General features: G+C 49.1%; 4 protein-coding genes across 6 annotated transcripts in view; 2 read left to right on the top strand and 2 right to left on the bottom strand.

Annotated features, from left to right (window-relative positions):
• Nucleotides 1–26,097, bottom strand: part of LOC135920722 (adhesion G protein-coupled receptor E1-like) — a 506,714-nt gene that overhangs the window by 66,458 nt on the left and 414,159 nt on the right. The window lies entirely within an intron of this gene.
• Nucleotides 1–26,097, bottom strand: part of LOC135920761 (uncharacterized) — a 172,026-nt gene that overhangs the window by 92,331 nt on the left and 53,598 nt on the right. The window lies entirely within an intron of this gene.
• LOC135920741 (uncharacterized) lies at nucleotides 3,487–8,410 on the top strand. Its single transcript, XM_065454980.1, has 3 exons — nucleotides 3,487–3,561; nucleotides 4,412–4,734; nucleotides 7,602–8,410. Exons 1-3 carry the CDS (start codon nucleotides 3,559–3,561, stop codon nucleotides 8,263–8,265), a joined length of 990 nt encoding a protein of 329 aa, XP_065311052.1. The 5' UTR covers nucleotides 3,487–3,558; the 3' UTR covers nucleotides 8,266–8,410.
• On the top strand, nucleotides 14,100–17,987 carry LOC135920738 (uncharacterized). Its single transcript, XM_065454977.1, has 3 exons — nucleotides 14,100–14,226; nucleotides 15,023–15,348; nucleotides 17,181–17,987. The coding sequence occupies exons 1-3, from the start codon at nucleotides 14,224–14,226 to the stop codon at nucleotides 17,830–17,832; spliced, it is 981 nt and encodes a 326-aa protein (XP_065311049.1). The 5' UTR covers nucleotides 14,100–14,223; the 3' UTR covers nucleotides 17,833–17,987.

The raw sequence follows: 26,097 nt of genomic DNA, 5'->3' as shown, positions 1-26,097 counted from the left end.
TCAAAATGCCGTCGCATTCGCCACAAATGAGGCCCCGTGGTCCCGCTTTTAGCAGCTAAATACTACAGTCACTGAGCGTCCACAGCATATTGTTGTGTGCATATTAAAATTAAACCTCGCCGTGCAACTTTATACAATTGTTAATTTGAGATTTAGGTGTCCGCTAGGGTCAAGTGCTAGGAAAATCACGTATCTGGTGGCGTTGCGGATTGAATAATACAGTCGATTATTGTAAACATCGTCATCATTGCGAATCATGCTCTATATAGAGAAGACAAACCATATTTTTAAGCAACGTTTATGCCAATTTCACCTATTTTAACCAACTCGACCTTCGATTTACGCAACTCTTATGTCCACAATTTGTATCGCAAAACAGCCGCATAAGAGTGGCTGCTACATTTTTTTTTTATTTAAGCAAACTTTCATGGGGACCGACTTGCTGTTTTCGTCGATCGGGTTTCAGATATCTGCTCTCTTTGTTCCTCACACGGGCTTCTGCAAATGTGCTATTGGAAAGATTCAGTGAGGTCAAAAAAAATTGATTTCATGGTTTTGTAACTGAGCGCACAACTAATATGGCTCGCCCAATTGCATGTCCGTGCCATGACGGACGTACAGTAATTTCTTTTTTCATGTGTACAGGTCGGATGAATCGTAGACCATTACATATTACCAACCATATGAAGCCTACAAATGATGAAGCGAAAGGGAAGCTAGATGTAGTAATTATTTAAGTGTACAAACGATAGATTAAGGGGAAATACAAGTGGACAAAAAAAAATCTGCCGATCCCACGCAGTGCTGGAATCCGTTCAACCGAAGCTTCCATTGGTGTTTGTGAAAGCGCAGTTGCTGCTTAGCGACCATTTGCAAGTTGTGAAGACACGACCCAGCTGGACAATTCCATTAGGAACCACCTCGATCAATATAAACGTGTTGCGCTCGATCATGCTCGTAGGCTTCCTCGTGTTCTGCCTAAAGGCATCAAAGCCGCCGGATTCCTGACCCTTGCCGTGAAAGTTACGAGCACGAAGGTCCTGGGTTTTGTCTGCTACTGGCGGCAAGTTGCCCTTTGGTCGTGCGGTTTCATTTCCCCTTAACCTATTATTGCTTCACTTCAATTAACTTGCCTCGTGATTTCCTTGGTTTCGTTATCGGGTCCCTCGGTTGCCGCTCTTTTTCGATCATTTGTTGTTCAGTTATTCCTAGCTGCGAAAGTATAGCTTATAACCAGGTTAGAGACTTTATACTGATCTGATGGAGCGCCATTTGTGCATCTTAGTGCACATTGTGTTCAGTTTTTTTTTTCTTCAAATAACTTGTATGTGATTACGCAAATAGAAAGTAATTTCAGATGCAAAATACTACACTCTGTGAAAGTGTTTGAATCATATTTGTGTTGTCAGCGTTTGTCTAGGCTGCTGTGCCGTCGCAGACGAAGACAAGAACACCTCAAGCATGCACTCTTAATAAAAGAAGAAATACAAGTGACTCGTTGTGGTTACTACCTAGTTATTCCAGCATTCACTTTTTCTCATAACTGCGGTCGCTAAGTGTAGAGTATAGTAGCTTTTCAGACAGACAAGGTAGTCACTGTTAATATTGGACTTCAGCTACCAATTCCAAATGCAGTTAATGCCTCCAGATGCAAACCTAAATATATAACGCATTTATCGAACCCACAGTGGAATATTCCTAGCTGCGAGACTATAGCTTGTAACCAGGTTAGATACTTTATACTGATCTGATGGAGCGGCCATTTGTGCATCTTAGTGCACATTGTGTTCAGTTTTTCTTTTCAGTAGTTGTCTGCCAACGCTGGCTAGGAAACTGTCTAAAGTCCTCCGGTTTTTTTCGAATTTATGTGCAGCAAGCACCGTGTAAAATAAATCTTCCCTTTGTTAGTGGTTTCACACTTTCTTTCCCTTTAGTTTCAACCAGATGCCGGCGAAACTGCACAAAATATTACTGCACATTCAACACACTTAGTTGGCATCCACATTAAGCGAATATACAAATAGTGTGGGCAATGGTATTTGATTTCCAACTACTCCCAGCTACAATCAAACTGGACTCTGAAACGTGCGCGGCGAGTCCGACGGAGTTTAGCTCGGCCTGCCCTCCCCTCACCCTCCCCGTAAAAAAAAGAAATTACTGCTCACATTGTGTCCCCATTGCAGAAGGCTTGTGTTGTTTGGCTGAGAGCAGGAGAACCCATGCAACCATTCGTGTTCTGCACTGGCAGTTTTCATTATAGCACACCACGTGACCGCGGGATACTGGGTTTCCTGTATAGTACCAGTTTTATTGCGTTACTAAGTATATGAACGCACAAGGCGCATCTGCGCCGTTGGCGTCGGCGTTGTCGTGATGTAAAGATATCGACGTACACACGCGACCCGCCCGTGGAACGTCACAAGGTCGCCAGGGACGCGCTGTGGGTTTGGTTGCAAAAACAGTGAAGCCCACGTGGACTCGCATTCAGGCTTCACTCAGTCTGCTCGGCTGCAGCCAGGTAAGCGTTTGGAGATTCTAGTTGTGGCATGAACGCTTCGCACACACATATTTAACGATTCTGCAGTGCTGAGACGTTTGAATACTACTCAGTCCCAGTGATGGAGGCAAATACGTACCAACTAATATGGACATGTCCAGGCTTACAATCGGAATGCTCGCGTCTCCTACTGCATTCGGCCTCCGCTACAGTGTCGCAACCAACTATGACCGCTGGATACATGATAAGAGGTTCGACAACACACTGCTTCAATGCATACACAACACAGGCCTCACACCACGCATACAATATACATATACACATCAAGAAATATGCCTTAAGAGAAAATCTTCGTCGCAATAAATACCAGACCATAGTTAAATGTCATGCTAAATTTACTCAATCTTTTCTTTGGGACTCTGACTAACGTTGATGCTTATCTTCGGTCTCATGTCGTGCACCATTGAGTGGCGACGCCTGCAATTCATCTGGCCCACTCTTCATCGAGCATGTTTTCTGGGACACTGTCAGAGGAATACTGCAACTTTACTGTCACTTTCAATGCTTCATATGCAGGTGAAATCGACAACTGTCTTTTTCGTAAGACGGTCGCACTAATACTACAGTATTTAGCACTGTTCTAATTCCCCTCCCCCCGAAAAAGAAAAAGGGCTCACAACAACTACTAGTGACTGGCCAAGACTCGGTTGGATAATTTAAAGTGAGAACAAAACCCACTTTCATTCTCTCTCGTTCCCTAGTAAAAAGGCGTAACCCACTGCGGGGGATCAGCCACGAGTCGGGTTTTGAAAGAACTCTTATTTTTTTCTGACGAAACTAAGACGAACTGAAATAAGTATCTTGGAAAAACACACGTGCTTTTCTTATTCGAAGGAATCATAGTTTTCCTCAATTTTGTTATTCGCATCCACAGCGGGCCTTCCGCGAGGTGGTGCAAGTGTCAATAGCGCAAAGACAAAGGAAAAGAAGCGGCGAATTACTACGGCTCACGTGCTGCCAGTCGTACTACTGTCAAGGCTCTCCGAGAATAAACCAGCGTAATGGTAAGACGCGCTTGTTATCGAGATCGAACGATATCGGGTGACGATTGCGTGATACGGAGGTGGAACGAAACGCTGCCGTATTCAGCTCTACTGATCGAGAAATCAGGTGATAGGTGCGGTCGGGGGTTTGTCCCGTGGCATACGCCATCCAAGCCACCTTTGTGTGTTTCAGTGACATTTATGTATATGTCGCACTAGCCAACCAGAAAAATTAAACCACTGAAGACATCCTCCACTGTCTGTGATTGACAGCCGTCCGCGTAACGCTGACTGACTAGACCCTTCACTGAAGTATTAGTAGTGCACAATAGGCGAGTATGCTCCGCCTCCCCTCTCCCCTGGAACACGCACCCGGTTTCGTTAGCGATTGGCTGGCAGGAGTCTAAGCCTAAGCTACACAACGCGAAGTTGGTAAGACAGAGTACTGCATCCTGCAACATAGAAAGGCAGCAACCAATGAAATTTTGACACTACACATGGCATTTATAAAACGTCCTACTAACAATCCTTCCTCCCGCGGGTCTTATCTTACTAAGGTCAATGTCCCGGCAGGAATTTAGTAAACGCTATGAAAGCGTTAAGGCTTCCTAAGGGGAACTCTAGGAAACGAGTAGCATTGTCTCCCAAATGTGAACCATTGGCTCACGCAGGGCAGAGGTTCACTTTTATGACAGCTTACGTGCTTGCAGAAAGCATGGATGAGCAGTATATTTTACGGCAACCTAGCCTATGTTGTCTTCTAGCATTTGCAGCTACGCAATAATCGTGGTATTGTCAGCTTCATAAGGTAAAGCCCACTACATCGGAGACCAAGAAGCAACGTTCTCCTCTCCATTTCTTTCCCCCGTAGCTCAAGAAGAAGGCAAGCTGCTTGGCCGCGGACATCATGCGTCATGGGCGCAAAGCAGAGTCCGAGATGGTGCCCCTCACCGACCACTCCACCTGCGGCTCAACCTGGAGCGAGCAAGGCACGGAGGAGACGACCTCTTCGACCGTCGCAGTCGTGGCCGGAGCGAAGAGACGCGGCCGACAGGAAGCGGAGCTCGACCAGCAGCGACAGCGACGAAGTCGGCGCGACTCGTCAGCGTTGTTGGTAGCGTCGGGGCTGGATGACTGCCAGCAGTCGGTCACGAGCGTGCGCGGAGCCTGGCCAAAGCCGAACCGGCAGCAGTGGTGAGAGTCTTCGCCCCGTTTGCTGGAACCTTTCTTAGATCAAAGCATCACCTCGACTTTAAAAAAAGAAGTACGCAGCCCTTATGCAAGTGCTCACATTTTAAACTCCGTATCAGTACCTCCCCTCGAAAATTATTATCACTCGTCTTCATTGAGACTCTGCGGTGAATCTAGAGAAGTGTAGTGTTTTCATCAGTGAAGAGGCGGCGCTTTAGTTCAGCTCGTTGGAGTACGAGATGTATACTGCTTGTGTCTACACGGGTGGTGAACGTATGGTTGTTCAGCGAGCACAATATCGACAGGTCATGCGCGGATGTCTCTAAGTATCGTTCTTCTAACTGCCGACGGCTTTTACGGCATTGTACATTGACTATTTTTAAAGAAATAGTACGTTATAAGTGCTACAAAATGCAGTGTTCAGGCTCACGCGCAGAAATCGATTGCCTTCACGCGTTTACAGAGATAAGCGCGCTTGAATGTTTAAGAGAAAGCGTAGAAAATAAGGTTTCTAGAGCAAAAGAAGCCACAAGCATATGAATATCATTAACTATGTACGTGCCATTCACGTGGTAGCTACACAATCGTGGCGCAAGGATTCCATCGAGTAATGGTTGTTGGAAGTCCTATGACAAATGTATGATTGTGTGACGTCTGACGGCGCAACGCACTTTTGAAAGGCCTAAGTTATTCACGCGTAGAATACAGGCATGGACAACAATTTCCTGGACCATAGGAGCACCTGGATAATAATGATGATTTATTGGCGGCGCATTGGAAAGGAGGCAATGACAAATAGTCACCTAGAATAGGCGAAACTACCGCAAGCGACATCTACCGGTAGCAGCTATAGCTTACAAGGATTGCAGCCATGTAACATCAGGCCGCCAGCATTGAAACCCCAGATCGTTGCCTTCATCTTTACAGAGGCAAACGTTCCGGGTCCTTCCAGTTGGCTCCAGAAGGATTTTTTTTTTTTTTGCAGACAGCCCTTGAAACCCGCCCGTTGTTTAAAAAGAGAGCGTATATCGTTCGTGAGTTGTTTAAAAGACGCGCCAATGGTGCTGCAGGGGGGAACCTGGCGCTAATTTTCGAGGTTGCTCGTGGATGTTCCAGTGGGAAGGTGCTCCAGCGGCTTGCAGAATTTCGATAAATTTGAACACCACGCGAGAACGTCTGCAGTGAGTTACCGCTGGCTGGCATTTGGCGCGCCTGTAGGTCACCGTCTCGTACTGGCCTCGCAGGCAGCGTGAAAATTGTAATTTACAGGCATAGGTAGGGGAGTGGTTAGCTTCGTCACATATTCCGTCAGTGGGGTGTGGGGCGGCGCTGTCACTGAGAGGCACCATTGCCAATGAACGCTGCTCGAGTGCACTTAAACTTTTGTAAATTACAGTTCAATGTAACCGTGGCCCATCCAGCGGCACTGAGGCAGTAGACGCTGGCGGAGAGGGTAAAGAGGACGTGTCTTTAGAGAAGAGCGCTTCATGCATATTCGGTTGACTTCACGTATTTTAGAACTTAATGGCCGGGAAGTGTGTTTCAAGAATGTGATAGTGGCTACATACATTTAGTTCCTTCATTAGCTCCTTATTCTGCGGCCTACAATACAATATACAGTCTCCGTCATACTTAACCTGAATGCACATTAAGAGCAGTTTTGTTGCTCATGCGGACGTTGTCGAAGGCTTCTGGTTGCGGGGTGTTTTCCAGTTGTGGTGCGGTTCATGGTTGCGGAGAATGCAAGTTTAATGTGTCTTAGTGAAAATGCGTTTTGATGTTTCGGCCGCACAACTCACGTATGTTGAAATTGAGCTGTGACGTATATATCGTGATGATTCATATTAGGTCTTCCGGTGACTGTAGAGTCTTTCAAGAATGACTAAAGACCGAAAAAATGGCTGTGGCTTAGCTAAGGTTAAGCCCAGGATGAGAAGCATACTAGCCTTTATTTTAACGCGACAGCGTTAAGGAGCTCGTGTCGCAGAAAAGCCGGTGTCGTCGGCGTCGGCTCAGGCGTGCGCCGCTTGCTCAGGCGCACATTTCGTTGTCGCGCCGAACGCTGCGTTGCTCGACGCTCACCGCGTCCGATGCGGGGGGCGACGCCGCTAGCAACGGCGCGAGTTGGAGCCCCGTTTCTCCTCTGTCGTGACGTCACGATGTCACGTGGTATTGAAGGCGACACCGCCGCGCCTGAGGAGCTGGGTTGAGCTCTCGAGCGACGGCGCGAGTTGGAGCCCCATTTCTCCTCTGTCGTGACGTCACGGTGTCACGTGGTATTGAAGGCGACACCGCCGCGCCTGAGGAGCTGGGTTGAGCTCTAGTAATATGCTTCGCATAAAAAAATTGGGCAGGTTTTCGTTATCGCTTGACTACCGTAGTACCAGTGAGAAAAGCCTCCCTTCCTGCTCGGCAATGCGCCTAGGCACAACGACATGATCTTGCGGAAAAAAAACCGTATAAATGAGTTACCCCGCTCTACTGGAACGACAAGCGGCGGCAGACGTCGCAAAGGCCCCACCACTTTCAAACGTCTACGAACGTCTACGAACGTCTACAAACGTCTATGCAACTGTGTCCCTTAATAGGAAGCGTTGCCTCGGGAGCTCTTTTGGAACCACTTTGAAATGAAAGAAAATTGCTTGCCGTACAGTATAGCATGTTCGATAAGGTTCGGTGCGTTTCAATATATGTATATATATAGTAAATTATTGTGTACATATAAATATACTTGCACCAGCGCTCATGCACCCGCCTGAATAAGGCGCCAGTGTCGCGCATTGAACTCGCAGCCACGTGTGCGGAACGGGGGAGCGGGACAGACACCGAGCCATTACGAGGGTTCTTCCCTCTGCTCGCTTACTTCGCAGGTCCTCCATGTTGTTCGTCCAGTTGTCGGTCGTGGTTGTGGCGCTGGCGGTTGCCGCTACCATCGCCCTGGTGTACGCGCTGTCTGACGCCGAGGTGCAGAATCAGATCGGCAGTCGACCCTGGGACGACGACAGCGGAAGCGACGCAGTTGGCGGCGACGAACTCACATTCGGGCCCGGCGCGATCCGGCTCCACAACGCCGACGTCGAGGACCAAGGTCGTCGGGCCCCTCACAAAACCAATGCCGCCGCCAAGCTAGAGAAACCAGTCAAGCTGGCTTCCGGTTCTTCGCCTTCCGCCGGAAGCGCTGGAACACGTGGACCCTCGACGTTTGAGATTGGGCGCACTGCTCCCAGTTCGCCAGTCGGTGCCGGAGTTGTATGGCTAGAGGATGAAAGGTTAGGGCAAGTACGGCCGGAGGAATTTCCTCCAGAACCACAGGGTGGAGCTTCTGAACTGGACGGAGGACGCCGACGCCATTCTGTGTCACCCGACGACAACAGAGTATCTGGAGTGGCGAAGAGCAGAGACAACTCTTCGTCGGCTGTTCTCCGCAAAAACGCAAACAAGGGGACCTTCGCGAAGAACGGCAGAAACGTGAAGCGATTGAACCGAAAGGCTGTCTTAAGAAAACAAGGTCTCATGGGACTTTTGAACAAGTGAGACAACGTGACGCTAGGCTGCAGCCAAACAGGATCCTCGCGGTCAATTGTCCTACGCACTTGCTCGCGAAATTTTTCGGCTACGGATGCAACTTCTTTTCTCTGTAAATTTATGTTTTCGAATAAGAGTGCTTACACTCCACGTGCTTAACGCTGGTGCTTGCGCCTATACATTTTTGTTTCTTTTTAAAAGAGTAGTAACAACATTTCGAGTCCAGATAACTTGCGAGATCGATTGCTTTCGATACACACACATCATCTACAGTATAGCAACATCGAATGTAGCTTGAAACATACTTAAAATCCCGTTTAGAATACGTGCGCACCCAAAAACCGCCAAGCGTGGCACCTTACGACATTGGTGTCAACAACGTGGATTTTTAAACTTCCCAGAGAATAACAGCAGCGCTACGTCATACGTTTGTGTTGGTTACCCGGCTCCTTACGTGTGCTCTTGCCCGTCGCACAACCTAGCCCTACATTGCCACGCTCCCATTCTTCCTCGGTTGTTAGTCATAGCGGGATGCCCACCGTTTCATTTCTACAGTTTTTGTCGCGCCCGTTCAGATTTCCCACACTTATCTGCGTTGACTGGCTACGCACGAAGGACGAGTACAACACAATGTCTTGTGCATATGGCTTCATTTAGTTCTGCCCAATGCCCTCTGGGCTGGTTATCATCATGCATAGAGAGATAAAGGAGATGGAAAAGGCAGGGAGGTTAACCGGTAGATATCCACTATGCTACCCTGCACTGGGGAAGGTTGAAGAGGAGACACAGATCTTAAAAGGGCACACATTAGAAAATGGTGGCAGAGGAACACACACACGCTCACACAGGAACGCAGGAGTGTCGCAGTTGTTCAAGTAGGTCGCTTGATCAGACAAACTTCAGTAGCGCCTTCTGGTTTGAAGGTCGCGTGAACCGTGACTCCAAGAGTGTCTGCTCACAAGGTGCCTGTTCATCGAGGCGTGCCGAGGCTGTCAAAAGCGGCTATCTTTTGGAGCTGTAGCGAGGACAATGACACAGGATATGCTCGATTGTTTCCATGCTGCCGCAACTATTACAAGTAACAAAGTCAGTCATTCCGATGCGGCAAGCAAATGGATTTGTGAAAGACATTCCTAACCATAGTGGGCAGAGAACAGTTCTATCGATTCGGGATAGTCCAGGCGGAATGCCTAGTCGGACGAATGGGTTTCCCCTTGAGCGCCCTCCGTGGCAGAAGTGGACCGAGTTCGGCGGCGCCACTGGACTTAGAGTGGACACTGCTGATGAGTAGCCGCATTTCAAGCGTAGATTAAAAAAATATGCTTACTTCTGCTTTGACTTATGGAAAATTTGCAGAAAGAGCTCAATTTATTGTCTGTGCTGTTCACATAATACATCGCACTTTTACTCAGCTGTTTTAAGAGTTATTTGCCTTCATCTATAGGGAGGCCAGCTGTTGCCCAGACGGTGCTAGCATGTGCCTGTGCCGCCTCCTATCGACAGCTGATAAAAGCAAAGCAGTCACTAAATCAGGGTTGCCAAGTGGGAAAGTTGGTGGGTTTGAAGGCTCCTACGGATCTAAAAGTGATCGGCCACGTCTAGTGTTGCGATGGCTCTCGTCTCCACATAATTGTCTCTGTTGGACGGCGAAATATAGATTACGACGAGGAAGGCGAGGAATTTTGCGCGGCACACGTGTGTACGTAGCTGGAGAAAATCTAGCAACAACAAATCCCGCACGCCAGCGCTAACGCCACAGTTATTGCACGATCGCGCGACCAGCTGTGTTTACGAACATTCTGTCTGCTCTCGTTGCTCTCTGAAATCGAAACTTTGTGTCATCGCTAGAAATAGAGCTCTAGTTAACAAACCATCGCGTGCTAAAATAAACTAGTATTTGTGCCTTGATAACTGGTTGGTTGGCTACTTATTACAACCGAAAGAAAAAGACAAAATTATTGTGCTAGTGCTTCTCTAATAACCCTCGGTTGCTCATTTCGTGTCAGAAGAAACATTGTTGGCGTTTGCAGCTTGTACTGAAGCTTTCACAGAATAGACACCGCGATCTGCTAATGGAATAAGTAAACAACTATGCCAAACGTACAGTAAACTAAAAAGTTTACGGACCACGGTATCTCAGAAAATGTTTAATTTCCGAGCAGCCTGTAGAAGCAGCCATTGCAACCGTACATCACAATGCTGCTGACATGCACTAGTGGAGGCATCGAATACCAGGTTGGGTTGTGAGACTGGTAGAGGTACTCAGCTTTTCCTCAAATCCTGTGGTCAGTAAACTTTCCTGAGACGGAGAAATTTAAGGGATCTTTCTTTCCATCACTGTCATTCTCACATACCTTTCTTTCCGTCATTTGCACATACCTAGTTGCATCAGTTGTCAAAGAAGTTCATTGTAGAGCGGCACTCGCCTACTGGCACATACCAAGTCACCCATGTCGGTATCAAAGAAAATCATTGAAGACCACCACAGGCCGAGTCGCAAGTGCACAGTACTACAAGTCGGCGTCACGGAGTCTCTTCGAGCAGCGGTGTGTACCTTGTGACGCATCGGCAGTGACGCATATGGGCGTGATAGAGGTTGGTTGAAGAGCGACACGTATGCATACACTGCCACATACTGAGTGACCCAAGTTAGTCCGGTGGTTGGTTTCAATAACCAGGGACCACGGTTACCAGTGAGCACGCGCAAGTTGTGTTTGTGTGTGTGTGTGTGTGTACACAGACACACGACATCGGACTTAGCAACCCAACACCAATTCCCCCCCGCCCCCCACCCCAAGACGGTTAAATAATATTGTAGGTCGGTGCCAGCTCATAACTTTGCGCTTATTGCTCAAGCAACGCAACAGCATATCTGGCGCGCTCTTTTTTTCTTTTACAGCGATCTGTTAAGGGCTACTTTCCCCACTACCATGTCCACCTGAAGAAAAAAAAACGAAGATATTGCAAAACAGGGCCGACCCGCAGCGGAGGGAAGCAGGCTTTAGGCACTCCTCATGCGTCAGCCGATCTTCCTCGCCTACCTCGTCTTCATCGTTATTTCATCCTCCAGAAGCGACAATCGTGCGCAGACGAGAGCTAGCGCAATACTAGATGTGGCCGGTCACCTTTAGGTGCGTAGGAATCTTCAAACCCACCTACCTTCCCACTTGGCAACCGTGATGTAGCGACGGATTTGCTTTTAGCAGCCGCCGATGGGAGGCGACACAGGTTCACGCTAGCACCGACTGGACACCAGCTGGCGTCCCCGTATAAAAAGGCAAATGTCATTTTTTTCTTAAAACAGGCAAATAAGGGTGCCGTGTAATATATGAACCGCAGAGACAGTAAATTGAGATCTTTCTGTATATTTTCAATGAGGCAACGCAGCAGCAAGCATCAATTCTTTATATCTACTCTCGAAATTCGGCTGCTCATCAGCAGTGTCCACGCTTGAAGTCCAATGGCTCGCCCGAACTCCATCCACTTCTGCCGCGGAGGGCGAACGAGGGGAAACCCTTCCGTGCCACTACGCATTCTATCTGGACTATCGCGAATCGAGGCCACAGTTGTCTGCTGACTATGGCTCGGAATGTCTTTCACGAATGCATTTGCTTGCCGCATCGGAATGACTGGTAGTGCTGCTTGTAATAGTTGCGGCAGCGTGGAAACAATCGAACATATCCTCTGTCATTGTCCCTGAGCAAATCTCCCAGAGACAGCCGCTCGTAACGGTTTTGGCACACCTCGATCACCGGCCACATTCTGAGCAATCTGGGATGCCAGCAAACGCGACGGTGTGTGTGTGTGTGTGTGTGTGTGTGTGTGTGTGTGTGTGTGTGTGTGTGTGTGTGTGTGTGTGTGCGTGTGCGTGTGCGTGTGCGTGTGCGTGTGTTCGTGTTCGTGTTCGTGTGCGTGTGTGTGTGTGTGTGTGTGTGTGTGTGTGTGTGTGTGTGTGTGTGTGTGTGTGTGTGTGTGTGTGTGTGTGTGTACGCACACACACGCCATCGGACTTAGCAACCCAACACCATCCCCTCGCCCGCGATTCCCACACCCCCAAGGCGCTTATGTAATATTGTAGGTCGGTGCCAGCTCATACTTTTGCGCCTATTGCTCAAGCAACGCAACAGGATTACGGCGCGTTCCTTTTCTATTTTAGAGCGAAGCTGTTAAGGCCTACTTTTCCCATTACCATTTCCGCCTGCACAAAAAAATCCCGCAGCTGTTGCAATGCAGGGCCGACCCGGGGCGGAAGGGAAGCAGGCGTTTGGCCATCCCCGTACGTTGCCCAACCCGAAGATAGTGTAATACTGGGCTCACCCACGGTGGAGGTGAACCAGGCGTTAAGCACTCCCCACACGTGGGCCGATCCCGAAGATAGAGCAATGCCGGGCCGACCGGCGGTGGAGGAGCAGTTCGAAATTAAAAGGGGCCCACATGCATTGCTTCGTAGTCATCCTTCTTCACAGAAATGAAGGGCGCTGAGTATTCTTTTTGAACGTTTGCCTTGACGTTCTTCTATGAGTTTAAATTATCTTTGTAAGTAATCCCCAAGCATATTACTGATGTGAGTTGCGGAATCGCCACATGCTGATAATGAAGAGGAAGCAAAGCCGGATTTGACAATGCAATGACAAGCAGTGAACATCTAGTGATAAGAAAGGAAGTCCATCAAGACAAGACTCGATATCAGACAAATAAGAGTGTAACGTCAAGTAGAGGGTGTTGATGTTCCGCGAAGAATAAGAAAACGTAATTTCCTTGTCCTGAAGATGTTGTTGACCTGTCTGCCGAAGTGCGAAATATCCCGAATTATTAAACGAAAGCGGAGCAAGAACTGATACATTTGACATCCCTCTGTTTTATTTATATATACACCAGAGGTAACGTCATCCTAGAGAGAGAGAGAGCGTAAACTTTAATTTCAAATCAGCAAGATTTGAGTCCGGCGTCTTTTAGTGGGTCTGGGCACCCGCCGCGGACGCGGTTCCGAGACCTTGTCTCGAAGCGGCTTCCTCGGCTCGCTGGACGGCCCAGAGTTGTTCTGTCAGGTCAGAGCTGAGCAGTGCGGTCATCCAGCGTGACTGGAGGCTGGGGGTGGAAGAGACGGAGGGGTCGGCACTGCCCGACTTGTTTGTTAGGTCCCGACACTCCCATAACATGTGATTTAGTGTGGCAACCTCGCCACACGATGTGCATCTGTTTGTAGTGTACATGTCTGGATACATGGCGTGCATGAGTCTGGGGTTTCTGTAAGAGTCTGTTTGTAATTGTCTGAAGTGTACAGCTTGCGTCCTGTCTAACATAGCGTGAGGGAATGGGTAGATGCGTCTTTGTAATTCTAAGTTCAAAAGATTTATTTTAAAGCTTGGAACACCTGAACAGTGAGTGCCTCTGTGGCTCTACGTGGTTAGATATTAGTGGAGCCATGCGGATTCAGTCATTTCTATAAATGAGCCGTGTATGTAATATTCAGTACTTCCCATATGTTACCATCCTGCTAGCATCGAGGCGTCATTGTGACTAAAAATGTTCGTATCGTCTTTTATGCCAATGAACGTTTAATGAAGAGGACAATACAGGTTGGGCCAGCACATCTTACCAATCAAAATCAGAAGGTCGCGACACCGACGCAGCTTTCAATTCCTAAAAGGGGAAGTGCATTTAAACATGGTACTTCAAAAAGAATAGGTTAACGTTTCACCACGTAATTCTTGGCCAACCCCCAGTGTGGGTATGTGCCATAACATGAGGCCATCATCATCATCATCATCATGGCACATATCCACCGTCTCTGCCAATTGCAGCAGTCGTCGTCTTTCTCGGTTGTACGAGCTACGCCCGTAGTCAACCTCGCACGAGGTGGCGCAAGCACCACAGACTTTAAAAGGCAATAGAAGAGGTGGATAAAAATCGTGCCGGTGCAACCAGCGGTCCTTCGGCGAAGCCACGCTTAGAGCAAGCTGCAACATGGTAAGATAGACTCGCAGTGAAGCTTGCGCGATATCTCGTGGCAGTGACGTGACACGTAACCGGACAGGATCTTGATCGAGAAATAGGAATGAAGTGGTCCGCGCGGTGGCTGGCATAGCGTCCAGCCCGAGTAACTGTCGCCAGAGCAGAGAAAGCTACTGGTCGCGTCACCCAAAGAAACAAGACAACCATGAGGGATCCTCCTTTATCCGCCTCTGGTTAACCCGATAATTATTAGAAACGTTCCAGTAGGATTAGCAGGGCTCTATCGGTGAGCAGCGCTATCGGCGAGGTGGACTACACGGCTTGCTCTCGTTTCTAACTATCGACTCTAAATATTCTAAATATCGACTCAGGTAGTCGCTGTAGGCTCGGTCCGCACAGTAATTCTGGATTTGATTTCAAGGCAAGCGAGGACTAAGTCAAGACGAGCGAAATTAAGAGTAAAATGCGAGAGGAATGGACTGTGCGCATCCGCGGTTTTTATCACGTGACAGGTTAACGTTAAGAAGGGCCGAAAGCTCACATTTCTGCAACGATACCTGGTGGTCTAGTCGCGGCAGGCATCTTTGAAGCACAAATTGGTCGCTACATTTTTGGGCAGAACTTACATTTGCAACCGTTGCAACGTTTTGACTTGAGTACTACCTTTATGTCGAGCTTAACGCTCACACCGCAATTTATCCCACTGAATGATCTGAAAGTCTCGTCGACCAAACAGTATTACCGCCACTTCCCGATTGGCTTCAGATACCTTCTATACACTGTTCCATTTTCAAGATTTTGTACACCGCAGCTCAAGAAGAAGACCAAGCAATTGGCCGCCGACTTGAACCGCCTGGACGGCGAAGCGGAGCCCGAGATGATTGCGTTCACCGACAGCTCGGCCTGTGGCTCTAGCTGGATCGAGCAAGACATACAGGAGACGATCTGCTCGACCGAGCCAATGTTTCCCGGAGCACCAAAGAAGCACAAAGTGAGGGAACCGAAGCTCGAACAGCACCGACAGCAACGCGGTCGGCGTTCTCTGTCCCCGTCGTCTGTAGCGGAGGTGCCGGAGGGCCTTCGGCACTCGGAGCTGAGCATAAACAGCCCGGCGCCAAAGGGAAGGCGACAGCAGTGGTGAGAACGTGTTGATTTCGTCCCTTCATTATTAGCTCGACTTTGATAGATATCAATAGATATCAATAGCTTTAAATCGATAGCTCGAAATACATTCGGGGGAGGACTGGGGGACATATTAGGAAGAGAGCTGCGCTCCGGACTTGCTCCGTTCTTGAGACCATGTCCATGATAACGGGCATAGGAATCAGAAAAAAAAAAGAAAGCTATTTGTTTTTAGAGAGCAGGATTGCAGAGGGCGCGCACGTAAGGCACAACAATGAGCGACAAACTGCGGTGCAACATTGTCGAGCCACCCGGAACACGAATGTAGGGAAAAGTGAAGAATCGCACCGCACATAATAGCACAACGCCAAGCAGCCCATAGTAAGCGGCCGAACTGGGCACTTCAACGCACTCAACAAACAAGCCACGCAGCTTGGCTTCTGTGTTCCTTGTCATTTTGTCGTGACATCATTTCACGTAATATCGTACCATGGCTTTTCTTCTACGCATTTCAGATGTGCATCATTAGAGCAATACTTGGTGCTTTTACGCCGTACGTTCGAGGGATGTTCCTTGGTTCATTCAGAGAAGCTTTCTTTTAGAGGACCTCGCAGATTTCAGAGAAATCTGATTCTCTAAACAAAAAAACAAAAAAAGCATGCAGTGGGTATAGGAGCCCCCGAGACTTAAATAGGCTCAGCAACAACCACATCAGCTTTAGTAGGTCATACTGTTGTAGGTGGTAGAACGCTGTTCTGATGACGCACATTCCACAAAGCTGTTACCTAGGAGTCACTTCGAATACACGATGGGAGCCGGAAAACCGTGTCCCTTCGGATTCGCAAGACTCGCTTCGACGTATCTAGACGCAGAAATAGAATAAGGGTTACGCATGTGCGGAGAATATGCGCCATCGTAGAACACGTTTCCGGCGTGTGAAGGATCACATGCTGTAGGAAGTGATGGCACTCCGTCGTTCTTCCTGGCCGCCTGGTAAGACGGTCTCCTGGTGCGTTCGCAACCGAACTGTTGCGAATCTCTTGTCGAGCTGCTACGCCGTTTAGACTTAATGGCTCACCACAGCTTCGCTTATCGCGACTACCCCAGAGCTTGGCATCTCTGCATAATTTTAAAGATGGTAGGAGAAGAAGTGCCTGCACTTCGGGGAGTAGCCCAGCGAAGGAAGCGTTGTCATGCCACTGACGTCACCGTGTATCAGTTCTGTTGTCCTCGGGCCGCCATCATCGCGCTATTAGCTAATTTCTCGTATTTTCCGTGTCAATGCACGATCTCATATATGAAGTAGGCCGTAGTGGGGGGAGGGGTAATTTGAACAACATGTACCACTTGTGTTTATGTGGCGTGACCCACGGCCTAACTATACGATTCTATTTGCATTTCGCTATTATTGAAATAAGATGAGAGCTAGAAAATGCCTGGTAAATTACGCTCTTGCTGTGTTAGCGCAAAGTGCCATCTCCGTGCTGAGTTCTCGCCAGAAGGGATTGTATGCGTCATACATTCAGACGACTCAAGGTTCATGTTCTCATTTACCCACGAAGCCTTGCTTGTGTTGGCATGATTTGTTGATTGACCGATTGATCTTGGTGTACCTAGAGAAAAACGCAAGCAGTGAGAGGCGGGTAAGTGCAAGTTTTGAATTCTTTTGGCCGCCCCGCGTTCTTTGACGTGTGCGTGCCCATATTTAAACGAACGTTCTTTCTATCAGCCCTCTAGCAGTAAGACTACCCAAATGGTGCCTCGTACCCAGTGTCATGCGCTAAGCGCATAAGTCATAGATACTCAGTCACAATGGCGAGTTTTGCGTGCTTGCTTACCTCTCGCAGGTACGCCATGTGGTTCGTCCAGGTGTCGGTCGTGGTCGTGGCGCTCATGGTGGCTACTTCCATCGCGCTGGTGTTCACACTGCGCGACGCCGATGTCCAGGATGAAGAAGGTGGTCGACACTTGGAGGACTACGGCAGCTACACCGTTGCCGATGGGAAAAACACATTTGAGCCCGCCATAAGTCGACCCCGCCGCGCCCACGGCCAGAGCCAAGGCCCTCGGGCCGATGGCAGGAAGAACGTGCGCACAGATGAGCGAGCCATAGTAGTTGTCGGTTCCCCTTCCACAGGAAGCATGGAAAGTGGCGGATCCTCGACGTCGCCAATCGGACGTGTTGCCCCGAGTTCACCCGCTTCTGCTGAGGTCATATGGCTAGACGACGGAACTTTCGCGCGAGTGCGTGCGGAGGCTCTTCCGTGGCCTCCACCAGATGGCGCTTCAGAACTGGATGGGGGACGTCGACGCCCTCCTGCGTCGGCTGGCAAGAAGGGACGTTCTGCGGTGGTGAGAGGCGCAGACGACTTTTCGTCGTCTGCTCTGGGTGAAGGTAAAGAGGACACGTCTCACGCAAGGAGCGGCAGAAGCCTGAATCGATTGGACCGAAAGGCTATAGCAAAGAAAAAAGAACTTATGCAACTCTTGAGAAACTGAAACAACCTGCCGTAGAATTGTGGTTACCTTAGCGCCGCTGTCCATCGTTCCATGCCCTTGCCCGCGAAAGTTTTTGGCCATGGATACAACCGATTTTCTTGTCAACGTGGACTGTCGTCTCTGCCGATAAGAATAAACCTAGCTTTTATTCTTCAGTAAGTGAACGTGTATGATTATGTTGACATGCATTTTTTTTCTTGGTAGCATTGAGCTACTGGGCTCGTCTTATCAGAAACAAAGAGTTTTCAATTGAAATGAGGTTTTGTCAGAACGCACGCTACCATAACGTAAAGACATATACATGCTAAGTACACCGCAGTAAACCTTCAAGAACGAAGGAAGAGATCATGCAGTGGAGCCTTGTGCAACTTCCGGTTCTGAAAAATTACTCAATGGAGATTTCACACACAAGTCAGATACGTGTTTTGAAAGCAGTGCGTTATGTGATGCCAGCGCTGGATTTGTTGCTAGATGAGTGCGAGCAAACGTGAGCAGGTATGTGTGTTTTCTAGGCATTGGATACCTAATTTCTCGGCTCTGATATTCAATTGCGCTGAACACGTCAGGGAACATAATTGTTAAAGTGGTAATCAACGTACATCATTGGATTTTAAACGAAAAGAAAGGGGATTAACCGAGGGGCCCGATTTTTATTAGTCATATCATAAGAAGCCAACAAACACTGACACCAAGGACAACATAGCGGAAATTACATGTGCCTAATAGATGAACTAAAGAAACGAGAAATTAATGGAAATTAAAGTAGATGAAAAAAAAACTTGCCGCAGGTGGGAACGGAACCCACATACCTCGCATTTCGCGTGCGATGCCCTACCAATTGTGCTACCGCGGCGCTGTTTACCCATCCACTTTCTTGGGTATTTATGTGTCCTAGTAGAACCCTGGGAGTGTTAGCGAGCGTCACCACTCACAGACCTTGGCGGCGGACATGGAACGTCCTTTTCGCCGCAGGTGTCACGAGAACGTGATCTTTTTGGGTGAAGGCAACTGGTAAATAAACCCACATATGCTACCTGAAGGCATCAATGTAGCCGGATTCGAGACCCTCGTTATGTAATAAACGAGAAGAAAGGGGATTAACCAAGGGGCCCGATTTTTATTAGTCATATCATAAGAAGCCAAGAAACACTGGCACCAAGGACAACATAGGGGAAATCACTTGTGCTTAATAAATGAAATAAAGAAACGATAAATTAATGGAAAATGAAGTTGGTCAAAAAACAACTTGCCGCAGGTTTCATTATAACGAAGATCTCGAATCCGGCTACATTGATGCCGTCAGGTAGCATGGCAGCACTTCAGGCAGCACTGGGGCCTCCTGATCAGCCTCAACTTCGCTTCTCCTGGGTCACCTCCTATGGTCTATCACCAGTCCACTCCTCCGGTGGAAGCCACTGGGCCTTCCCGGCCGGGCTGCTCCGCTGCTGCCATGGCGGCTGTCTACCTTTCTTCCTCCTTCTATCTCCTTCACTCCCACATCCATCCTCCTGCTGGCGCTGAGCCATGCTCCCCCAAGGGTTGCAGAAGATAGTTCCAGCTTTTCCTCCTTTCCCCACAAGAACCACTTCTTTCTCTCGACCGATGGAATGGTCTTTATACATGAAAGAATATACTGTAGTATGTTGCTATTTGCGAAGCAGAAACGTGTGTTTCTTTTTTGACGAATTTATGTGTAGCAAGCACAATGTAAAATGAAACTTGCCGTTGTTAGCGGTTTCACACGTTCTTTCCACTTAGTTTTAACGCGATGCCAACGAATTTCGTTGTATGGGCAGAAAATATTACTGCTCATCCAATGCACTTGGACTGCAATCCACATTAAGCGAATATACAAATAATATGGGGAATGGTGTTTGATTTCCAACTACGCCCCGATACAATCAAACTGAACTCTGCAGCGCGCGCGGAAAGTCCCAAGTAGTTTAGTACCACCGTGCCCCCCGCTCCCCCAAAAAAGAACTGCTCGCATTGTCTACCCATTGCCGAAACATTGTGTTGCCTGGCTCAGTAAGAGAGTTCACATAACCATTCGTTACGTGAATTCTCTGCACTCTGCACTGGCACTGGCACTCTCTGCACTGGCAGTTTTCATAGCAGAACACCACGTGACCGCGGGATACGGAGTTTCCTGTATAGCCCCAGTATTACTGTGCTAGTAATTAGACGCTGAACGCGCGCCTGCACCGTCTCCGTCGTCGTGATGTCAAGATATCGACGCACACGCGCGACCCGCCAGTGGAAGGTGGCAAGCTTGCCAGAGACGCGCTGCGCGTTTGGTTGCAAAAACTTCGAATGAATGAAAAACTTTATTGCCACAAAGAAGGTATACCGGCGAAGGTGGAGCTCTCTGTCCAGGGCCCCAGTGGCCTTTGCCATCTTGCTAGCTCTGTCGATCAGCTTGAGCTGTTCTTCAGGCTTAGAGCAGGATAGCGCAGCCTCCCACTGCTCCGGTGTTGGTGTTTTGTGTAATGGCGCTACCTTTGGCTTTTGGCAGGCCCATGTAACGTGGTAAAGCGTTGCGTGTTCACCGCATAGCGGGCATTTATTGTCGTATGTTGACGGATAGATTTTGCTGAGCAGACTCAGATTGGGGTATGTATTAGTCTGCAGTTGTCTCCAGGCAACCGACTGCTCTCTACTAAGGTCTTTGTGGGGAGGGGGGTAGATCCTCCTTAGGGCTCTTTGGTTTTCTAAAATTGCTCCATAGCGTCTGGTGACTGTGTCCGGTTCCCCGTCGTGGTGCACCCCCCGGTTGGCGTATGCTCGGGCGTTGGCGTCGGCACGCTGGTTCCCTGTCACAGTCTCATGACCTGGTGTCCACGTAATGAAGCATCTCGAAAAGGTTATTTTTCTCGTCTTGAGTATGCGGATGGCCGCAGTGGATATGCGTCCGCTGCTGTACCTTCTGCACGCTTCTTGCGAGTCCGTAACTATTGTTGTAGTGGCCTCTTCGCCCTTGTGGGTGATGGCGAGTGCGATTGCCGCTTCCTCAGCCTCCAGGATGTTGTTGCCTTTGATCGAAGCGCAATTGATTTCTCTAAGCTGGTGATCAACAACGCTGACTACCGCCCCGGAGTGCTCATTGTATGTGGCCGCGTCGACGTATAACACGTCTTTTCTCGCCGAGAAATATCTGTTGTGTGCTTCTGATCTTGCCTTTCTTCTGGCCTTGTGTAAGTTAGGGTGCATGTTTCTCGGTATCGGGCTAACCTCAATGATCTCTCGAATCTCTTTAGGTATGCTTTCCGTGCTGTTAATTTCTCTGCAAGCATCTCTCATACCCAGTATCTTCAGCGTGTTCCTGCCCGTTGGAGTCAGCATGAGTCTCATTTTCTGCACGAGAAGGTGAGCTTCGATGTGTTCTTGCACTGTATTGTGTATGCCCAACTGAAGGAATTTCTCCGTCGAGGTGTTGACCGGTAGTCCGAGAGCGCATTTGTAAGCTTTCCTAAGGATTGCCTTTCCTAAGGATTGAGCGGTGTTTGGTAGGGGACACTGTATACAATCCTACTGACCACGAGGGCCTGTATCAGCCTACATGTGTCCTCTTCTTTCATACCTCGCCGTCTATTTGAGATTCTTGCGATCATCCTCGTGATCTGAGCTGTAGTGTTTGCCAGCTGTCGGATTGTGCGGTCCACACGACAGTTGCTTTGTATCCACATGCCAAGGATCTTAACTTGGGATACCTCCGGTATCTTCCTCCCCCCTATGAAGATGTCTATGGAGTTTTGCAGATTGTAACCTCTTCTGTAGACTCTGAGCACCTCGGATTTCTCCGGGGAGCAGACAAGCCCGCAGTGTTCAGTGTATGCATGGACTGTATCTGCTGTGCTCTGCAGAAGGTCTTGTTTTTCTCCTAAGGATCCCTTGGTCACCCAGATGGTGACGTCGTCGGCGTATATGGCATGCCTGAGCCCTTCAATTTTTTGGAGCTTCCGTGCTAACCCGATCATAACAATGTTAAAAAGCGTAGGGGATATCACAGAGCCTTGCGGTGTTCCCTTTTTGGGCATGTTGAAGGTGTCAGTCCTGATGCCTCCTATACCAATGGTGGCGGTTCTGTCACTGAGGAAAGCTCTGACGTAGTTGTGTATTCTCTGCCCGCAACCAATGTTGCTGAGACCCTCCAGCACAGCCCTATGACTTACATTGTCGAAGGCCGCCTTAAGATCGAGTGCAAGCAAGATATGTTCTCCGTATTTCGGGATGATAGTAAGTACCTCCTCCTTAATCTGCAGGAGGATGTCTTGCGTTGAGAGGCATTTTCTGAATCCAAACATAGTGTGTGGCATGAGCTCGTTGTCCTCCAGGTGGGTCTCCAACCTCTGAAGCACAATTCTCTCGTATACTTTTCCCAAGCAGGACGTTAGCGAAATGGGTCGCAGGTTTTCCAGGCAGGGAGTCTTTCCGGACTTCGGAATCATAACTATTTCCGCATGTCTCCAGTCGTCCGGGATAGTCCCCTGTTCCCAGTGTTTATTTATGAATTCTGTAAATCGTTTGATGGAGTTTTCGTCCAGGTTCCTTATCATGGCGTTGGTGATGCCATCCTTGCCTGGCGTGGTGTTCTTTGTGGCAGACATCACAGCGTGTCTTACTTCTTCTATGGTAATGGGTTCATCTAGAGTGGGATTTGCTTCGCCCGTGTATGCCAAGCTGCAGTGGACGTCCGTTGTATCCCCAATGTAGCGCTGCTTGATGTTCTTGAGCATTTCCCGGTCTGTGCCTTGGAATCGGTGCGCGATCCGTTGGGTCGTTTTACGATTTTCGGACTTGGTCATGGTTGGGTCTATAAGACTCCTTAGCAAGGCCCATGTCTTTTTCCAGCCCAGGGTCCCCTGTAGTTCGTTGCATTTTTGGTCCCAGTTGCACCCTGCGAGTTCTGTCGCATACTCTTCGGCTTGTCTGGTGACTTCAACGATTTTTAGTCTGAGTTTTCTGTTGTGCTTCTGCCGCCTCCATCTTCTTAGTAGCCCCCGTCGGGCGTCCCATAGGTGTAAAAGGTGCTTATCCACCTCGGGTGTGTTGGTGGTGAGGGCGACCTCTCGGGATAGCCTTTTGCAGTCTGCCTTGATTCCTGCGACCCAGCTCGTAATGTCGGTGATCTCAGTGTCTTCGGACTCCGCCCTAGTTTTTCTATAGGCTACCCAGTCGGTGAGCCTAGCCTGGCCAAGTCTTTTCCTGATCGGGAGGGTTTCTATCTTGATGCGCAAAATGAAGTGGTCGCTGCCAAGCGTTTCCCCGTCGTTTTCCCATCGAGCGTCCCTTACCCCTCTGACGAATGCCAAGTCTGGGCACGAATCACGGTTGATACTGTTCCCCACTCGCGTGGGTTGGGTGTGGTCTGTGATGAGACTAAGCCTTCTGCGATCCGTTTCTTTGGCTTGGTCCCTGCCTTTTTGAGTTTCCTTAACGTAGCCCCAGCTTTTGTGCCAGGCATTAAAATCCCCCAGGATGACGAGACCCTTCTTGCCTGCTGCTTGTTCTGCCTTGCGTAACAGATAGCCAAAATTGGCTTTCCTCTGGCTGGGCGGGCTGTAAATGTTGAGGAGAAAGATGCTTTCTTGGCTTCTCTTTTGGGTAATAATTTCAATAAAGACGTGGTCAATGTCCGTTGCGTCGATGTCGTGTTTGATTACGGTGACCGCTTTGGCAACCAGCGTCGCGACCTTACTCTGGCTGAGCCCTTCATAGACTGAGTAGCCCGCAAGAGTGGGTGAGCAGCCGGTTTCCTGTAGGGCGATTATGTCTGGCGGAGCTGTACAGTTAGTGATGTGTTGTTTAAGGAGACCCTGCTTTCTGCGGATCCCACGGCAGTTCCACTGCCATATATCGAGGGTTTCCAACTTGACCGGGCGTTTAAGGTTGCTCGCCATACTCAGCCGATGGCCTAGTATAGGGTTTAGTTCTGGATTTCATGCCTGTAAGTTGTACTAGGCGTTCTCTGTCCTTGCGCGCCTCCTCTTGGATGTTAGAAACGAGGTTGCTAAGATTCGCGAGTGCATCGTTCATGGCTACCATGGCAGTTGTGAATTCCTGCCGCCCTATGGTGGCCGACTGGGTTTCGGCTGTTTGCGGCTTGGAGTTTGTCTGCCCTGTTCTCAGTGCCTTAAGTTCATCTATGAGCTCGTTGAGCTTCTGTCTGAGCTCAGCATTTTCTTCCCTGAGAGTCTGAATAGTTTGCCTTAGCTCATTTACTTCGTCATTCTGCGTGTTCGTGTTCTTTGGAGCAGTGGGAGAGGCTGAGAAAAGATGCGCTTTCCAGCTCACCTTACTGTCGTCTTCCTTCTTGTGTATGGGCTTCTTCTGCTGCTTCTTTTTCGTTTCTGGAGCCTGCCTGGTCTTGGACGCGGATCTCGACCTTGATGTAGACTTGGATGTCGAGCTGGAGTCCCTACTGAACCAGCGTTTCCTCGGCCGGCCACGTCCACCGGCGTCCTTGGCTTCGGCGTCCAGTTCCTCTTTTTTTCTCCCCCGTGGGCTTCTCGGTTTCCAGAGGCGTTCTTTGCACTCCTTTGCCCGTGTCGGGTGCGCTTCCTTGCACAGTGCACACCTGGGCTCGCAGGTGTGTCCGTCTTCAATTACTGGCTCGGCGCAGTTCGAGCAGACAACGGCGTCAGGTGTCGGGCACACATCCGCCCTATGCCCAGGCTTGAAGCATATATAACAAACTTGCCGCGATGACCGATAGAGGTAGCAACGCGTCTCGCCGCCGTAGTAGTAAACGTAGCGGAGGACGAACGTGCCCTCGAAAGTAATTACCGCGGTTTGGGAGTTCCCAAGCATTCTTGCGTAAAGTATTTTGACTCCATGGGTACGTACCCGAAGGTGGGCCAGTAATTCGGTCGGCGTTGTACCGGCGTCCAGTCCGTGAATTACTCCTTTACACGAATTGTCCGGCGCTGCCACGTACGCCGTCACTGCATAGTCTTTCGCACCAAAACGTAGACTTGGAATGCTCTGCACTATATTGGCAGTCTCCATGCTTGGCGTGCTGATTATGGCGATGTTCGATCCGTTGCGCAACCGTATAAGCAAGTTGTCTTCGTTGCACATGTCTGGGTTTCCACATGCTTTGGTTATAGCCCGGGCCATCTGATGCGTGCTCAGTTGACTGATGTTGAGCCCATTCTTCGGTCTAATGATGACTTTGAAATCGGTCTTCGGCAGTGGAGGTAGCTTCTCTTGGCGAATGGGATTCTCCTTTAGTTTGGGCTGGCTCGGTGCTGATTTGTCGACCGCTTCGGTCCCGGTATCCGGAACGGCGATGAGCCTTCAGTTGTGGTATTTTGCAATAAACCATCCCCCGTTGTCAAGGGTTTTCTTTTGCGATAGGTCGGTAGCGCTGTCGTCGCGTTGGGGGTTCTTTTCGATCGGCGTCGTGGCTCCGATCGTGGCAGACGCGTCGTCGTCAGCCATCCTGGCGCGTCCCGTCGGGCCGTCGGCCCGACGCCTCTTAGGCTTAGAGCAGCGTTCTTCTCCGCGGATCTTCGAGCAAGCAGAGAACGGGAAATATGGACTTACGGTTGAAAACCAGTTATCCACGGGTTTCGCTTGATTAGTAGAGGACGATAGAGCACTGCATTTTCGGCGGCGTCGAGGTTTTCCGGGTGAAATGAGGCGTCGAGGCAGGAGCTCATGCGAAGCGTGACTCAAAAAAAAAAAAAAAAACGTCGAAGCTCAGGTGAACGCGCATTCAGGCTTTAGTCGGTCGGCACGGCTGGAGCCAGAGAAGCGAAGGGGCTTTCTACTTCTGGCAGGAACGCTGCGCTCACACACGTTTAACGTTTCTGCAGGGCATTAACGTTTCAATAATGCTCAGTGCAAGCGATCCAGGCAGATGCATACCAACTAATCTGGACATGTCCAGGTTTACAATCGGAATGCTCGCGTCTTCTACTACACGCCGGCTTCCGCTACATTGTCACAACCAACTGTGACCGCTGGATACATGATAAGAGAATCCACAAAACAGTTCTTCAATTCATACACAACACAGGCCTCAGGGCACGCGTATAATACACATATACTCATAAAGAATTATGCCTTCAGGGCAAGTTCTTATCGCACTAAAGGAATACCAGACCATGCTAAATGTCACGCTAAATTTATGCATCTTTTTTTTTTGGGGGGGGGGGGGGGGACTCTGACTAACGCTGATGCTTAACTTCGGTCTCATGACATGCACCATTGAGTGGTGACGCCTGCAACTCATTTTGCACACTCTTCATCTAGTACGTT

Source organism: Dermacentor albipictus, chromosome 6, assembly GCF_038994185.2.
Source record: "Dermacentor albipictus isolate Rhodes 1998 colony chromosome 6, USDA_Dalb.pri_finalv2, whole genome shotgun sequence".
NCBI classification, from domain to species: Eukaryota; Metazoa; Arthropoda; class Arachnida; order Ixodida; family Ixodidae; genus Dermacentor; species Dermacentor albipictus.
The sequence above is the reverse complement of the archived record's forward strand: the minus strand, read 5'-3'. Positions and strand labels throughout refer to the sequence as shown.